At 36.2% G+C, this 5,316-nt stretch overlaps 1 protein-coding gene across 1 annotated transcript; it reads right to left on the bottom strand.

Moving 5' to 3' along the window:
• Positions 1–3,916: 3,916 nt before the first annotated feature.
• On the bottom strand, positions 3,917–4,456 carry LOC145276649 (uncharacterized). The gene has a single exon (XM_080127840.1). The coding sequence runs from the start codon at positions 4,454–4,456 to the stop codon at positions 3,917–3,919; it is 540 nt and encodes a 179-aa protein (XP_079983966.1).
• Between the last annotated feature and the right edge of the window lie 860 nt (positions 4,457–5,316).

The raw sequence follows: 5,316 nt of genomic DNA, 5'->3' as shown, positions 1-5,316 counted from the left end.
TTGGACGCAGCGAGAAAATAAAAACGAAGTTTTGTCATATTTTTTGATCACGTGTGTCGAAAGAGTTCCCAACTCAGATGTTGTATTATAATGAGATTAGGTAATTTAAGCAGATCTTCACCAAGTGACTTGGAAATCAAACGGTAACTATATGTCATAAGCGACATTAAAAGGAAAAAGCATTTGTTATCAAAATTCAATTAAATTTTAAGACGGTTGAAATATTCACTCAAAAAACTAAGACACTTTTTTCATGGCAGGGCGATTGTACACACGAGCACTCATAATTTAATATCATTTAAATTAAATCTTTGAAAAAACAAAAAAAACAAAAAGAAAAGAAATAAAAAAACGAAACATACACAAACTGTGAAGCACTGACGACTCCAAAGTTTTTTTTTGTTTTTCTATGAACGTAAGCAGCTAGAAGGCTGAGGTTGGAATTCCCCTGTTGTTTATTCATACAAAAAGATAAATAAAAATGTTCGTTTTTTACGGACTGTACACTCATTTTTGTACGTGTATGTTGACTTCACGACATATTGAAGGGTGCATTCTCTCTTCGCAGAGAACGCACGAGCGTTTTGTGAACAAAAGGAGTTTGTCAATTAAAATCGTGGACTCATCCTTTTTTCTCTTGAGTTTTAAAAAAATCTTTTTTTTTATTGGTGAATTATTATTTTTTTTTTACCACTTTCGTTTAATGATTTGTGCCCAACAACCGAAACATGTTCTGCCAATCTTCACACACTACGTCAATGGTCGCCTAACACGAATTTATGTAAAAACGGAGCAAAATGAACCTTAAACGAAATAAATCTAAATAAAACGATAACTTAGATTTTGAATAACAATTTCACCAGAATTCTTTTTGCTTTGTTCATATTTCACAATATTAAAATCGCATAATAATTTTTGTATTAATAAAATAAAAATGTCGGTACTTATTTGTGCCCTGCTGAAATTATTTGAAAAGCCGTTTTTAACATGGGGAGGGGAGGGTGTTTTGTAACTTTTTTGTACTTCCACTTAACAATTTTATACAAAAAGATTTCGTTAAACTTAAACTTGAAAATAGTATTAAAAATAGCGCGGTAACATAAGTGCATGAGCACCAAAATATCTTTCAGAATGAAATAGTTTTTAAATAATTACGCAACAGTTTCATTTTTTATTTTGTTTTATTTCGTTTCAGTTTCTGTCAGTTCCGTTTTTGCATAAAATTGAATCAAGCAGCTCCAAGTGGCCATTGACGCTATGTGTAAAGATTACCCACGTTTTCCTTATTTTAATGCGCAAACATATCTTTTGTGTTCCGGAATTGTTGAGATGAAGATTGAAATTTGTACTATATTACACGCACTACTGTCCCCATCTTGAATGTTATTCTCACATTTCAGTCGATATGACCTCTAACCGTAGTCGAGTGCGTGTTGTCGGACTTGGACATCTATATAGAATTTCGAATTGAACCCTTCATTTAATCCACGGGGTAGACTGCCCTCGTTCTGTCAATCATGACCGGAAGAGGTCCAAAGTAATTATTGATCATATTCTTAATATCGCCTGTATTGAAGTTACTTTAACCTCCAGAAGACTGCAAGATAGACCTAATTATAACTTAGCACATTTATCCGTTGTGCCATGGATCTTTATGAAAAGTTATATGAATAACATCTAAAATGAAAAAAGTCATTCAAAAAAATGCAAAGTCAATTTTCTTGAATGAAACCGTAAACAAATTGAACGTTCAATGTGTTGTATGATGTGTAGATGAATTTCTATCGAGAAAATATTCATAAAATGCACTAAAATATTTTCTTTTATCTTCTTGGCCAGGATATTATTTGTCCTGTTCCATTTTTCAAACTTTGAGTAGTGGTAGCAAAACAGTAATGCCACCTTTTGAGCAACGGATCATAGTCAAACTTTTCAGCGTATTCATTCATTCATTCATTTATTTTTTGTTGTTGCTGCAAATAATGAAGATACGGGTCTATTGCCTTTTCTATCAAAGCCTGATCGTTGAATCTGGTTCGCCTTTGTCATGGCTAAAGTGCAATTTCCAGAGAAAAGAAGGCTTACATCCATTGTTTACCTCTTCCCGCCAGGCGTATAAATGAGTTGACCGACCTTTTTATCCGGGATGCTGGCCTGCTAATATATAATTTTGTTTTTATTCGTATTTTTATATGATTCCATCATTGTCTACGATTTTTTTTATTGATATATATTTTTAATTAAGACCTGCACTCTATTTATAGAGAGGATGGCTTAAGTTGGATGGCTTAAGGAGACAGCACGTTATTTTTTGTGAATATTTGCTCAAGGTATACTTTAAACGAGAAGTATCCTTATGTCAGGGTGTCGGTGTACAGAGACTGAAGATCACTGAGGGTCGTGTCTAGTAGGCATTCAATAGAATTGTTCAATATTGTGGTGCTTAAAGAAATATGTGGGTAAAATAGTTAAATATATGGTACTTTTAAGGAATAAGTGCCTAAGAAAATTTCAGTGTGTATATAATCAATTTCGAGTTTCCCCAGAGATTTCCGAGATGGGTGAACGCTAACAAATTTCACCGAAACGGAATGTATTATTAGCGCGTGTTTTTTTTTTTTTTTTTGATTTTTGCGAATAAGGTATTTAACGAAAGAAACTTGATTTTATCCTGTATTTAGTTTTTTTTCTTCTGTAATCTTGTTTAGGCACTTCGATGTAATACGACGAAAATGTTTTTATTTTTTACACTAACCCTAAATTAACCCTAACCTTAACCCTAAATTAAGCATAACTTACCCCTCTAGTAAAGGTAAATAAAAATGTATCCAAAAGCTTTTAAATGAAAAGTTGCAAAAGTAATAAAGATATTCAAAAAATACGTAAAAGTCGGAAGTTGATCTTTCTAATTAATTGAAAAATAGTCGTCTGGCAAGTAACAGTATATATTTTTTATTTATATATTTTTTATTCATATATCTTCTGGTAAAAGTTGGGGTCTTGGTACATATTGTGAATCTCAGTTTTGGCTGGAACCTGACGTCAACAGCCGGATTGTAGAGGATAAATATGCGCGTCCTCGACTCCGACATTAAAATAAGACAGCATATGACCGAATTATATATACAAAACAGTACATTTATTATGGACAATGGAAAAATATTTATGCGTTAGATTACAATACTTTGCTATTATAAACATAAGGAGTGCCTGTGTGTGTGTATGTACATGTGTGATTAGAAATATTTTTTTGAAGTGTTAATTAGTCATTGTTGCGAGATAATCAATTGTCCGTTAGTCCATTAATTTTCATGGTGAAATTAAGTTAAAATAACCTCGGATAAGACAGTTTTTGCATACAAGTTGTTTCATTTGGATTCATATTTGCACATGTGTACAGGCTGAAAATTGTTCTTTGCGCATGTGTGAAGAGTGACTGAGGAAATAACGCATCATCTCAGTCGCGTGCAAGGATCGAAGAAAGAAAGAAAAGTCAGAAGCGAAAAATCAAAAGAAAGTGACCTCAATGACTGTTATGTTAAATGTCAAATCAACAGGGCAATATTTTTTGTGTGCTGCACGCGCATGCTTAATTTGTGTCTGTGTGTTTGCGCCACATGCAAAACACTGATATAGCAGCCACAATAGTTTGCTATAATGCTTCTCCCAGATAGCCGGAGGCTACGGAGAAAAGTAGATGAAATCAGCAGATGTAGGTGTGGTGTTAGCATGTGTATATGCGGACAGTTTTAAGTAGTGTAAAAATCTGCGTATTTGCGCGGAAAAATTACACGACGGCCACTGCGAGTCGTGCGAATAGTAGGTTGGATAGAAGGGTCTGGAAGGTCCCGGTCAGGGTCATTATGAGGTGTGCGAAAAGCAGGTGTAATTACAGGGTCTGGATCAGACGCATTGATTAGATCTGGGTTGGGTGCGATGATTGGTTCTGAGTCAGAAAAAAACTTGTTGCAAGAACCACTAAATCACACGAGCTTTCTAAGAAGGCTGGTTTGACGAGATTTATCGTGATTGAGTCACGTTTGTTATTGTGGTCAGAGCGTTCCAACACTAGATACGGTCCATCATAAAGCGGATGTAGTGGTCTGCGTATCGAGTTGATACGGACGAAAACGTACTTACATGAATGAAGATCAGGTGGGTAGTACAGTTTGGAAGTGTCAGAGCGTGGTGGAGTATACATCACCTGAGATATTGTGAGTTTCATACCGTCTGCATTAGTAGAGGTGGTTGTAAGTATGGATTTGTCGACAGTGAAAAATTCACCGGAAAGGCGAAAGGTGGTTCCAAAAACCATCTCTGCTGGTGTAGGGTTCAGATCTTCTTTAATAATAGACCGAAGTCCTAGAAGAACGAGCGGTAAATGTTCGCTCCAGTGATGCGGTTTGGGTTGGGCAGATAGGGCAGTTTTGAGTTGCCGATGAAAGCATTCTCCCATACCGTTAGCGGAAGGGCGATAGGCGGTTGTCAAAACGTGGGAAATTTCGAAAGATTGGAAAAGGTCTCGGAAAGTGTGTGAGTAAAAACTCTTATGGAAACCTCTATCAGTGGAAAAAGTGGTGGGTACACCAACGTTAGAGATCCAGTTCTATACAAATGCACAGGCTACAGCTTCCACAGAAATATCTTGCAAGGAGACTGTTACCGGCCAATGAGTGAAGCAGTCTATCACAGTGAGGATGTAGCAATGATCAGCGGAAAGTGGCAGGAGGCCAACGATGTTCAAATGGATATGTGAAAAAACGAGCGACAGGTACAGGAAAGCTATCTGGGATGCATTTAGTATTGCGATGTACTTTCGTAGTTTGGCAAGAAATACAAGTCTGAGTACTTTGCATCGCACCAGATGAGCTTGTCTGAAAATGGGATTGGAGTTTTCCTCAGCGTAAAAGTTGAAGTCAGCATGAATTCTCTCAATGACACGTCTCGTTCTTGTTTCGCTGCGATGTAATCCAAGACTAGAGGTTTCTCAAGACTGAAGATCACAAAAAACGGGAAAGGGTGTCAGCCATAATATTCATCTTGCCTAGTAAATATTGAATGTCGGCAGAATATTGTGCCACAAAATCCATCTGTCGAAGTTCTCTGTGTGTGTTTTCCAGAAATGGAAGATGTAAGGGAAGCAATCAGTGCTTTGTAGTCGGTGAAAATAGTGAATTGTTTCCCTTCTAACATGAAACAGAAATGTTTTACTACTAAGTACATGGCGAGTAGTTCTAAACAGAAAATGCTGTATTTACGCCGAGGGATGCTCAGCTTAGCAGAGAAGTGCTTGACCATTTACGTCTTGATTGAGTA

The sequence above is a fragment of the Euprymna scolopes genome, chromosome 5 (genome assembly GCF_053919585.1).
Source record: "Euprymna scolopes isolate OS-2025 chromosome 5, ASM5391958v1, whole genome shotgun sequence".
Classification (NCBI taxonomy): domain Eukaryota; kingdom Metazoa; phylum Mollusca; class Cephalopoda; order Sepiida; family Sepiolidae; genus Euprymna; species Euprymna scolopes.
The sequence above is the reverse complement of the archived record's forward strand: the minus strand, read 5'-3'. Positions and strand labels throughout refer to the sequence as shown.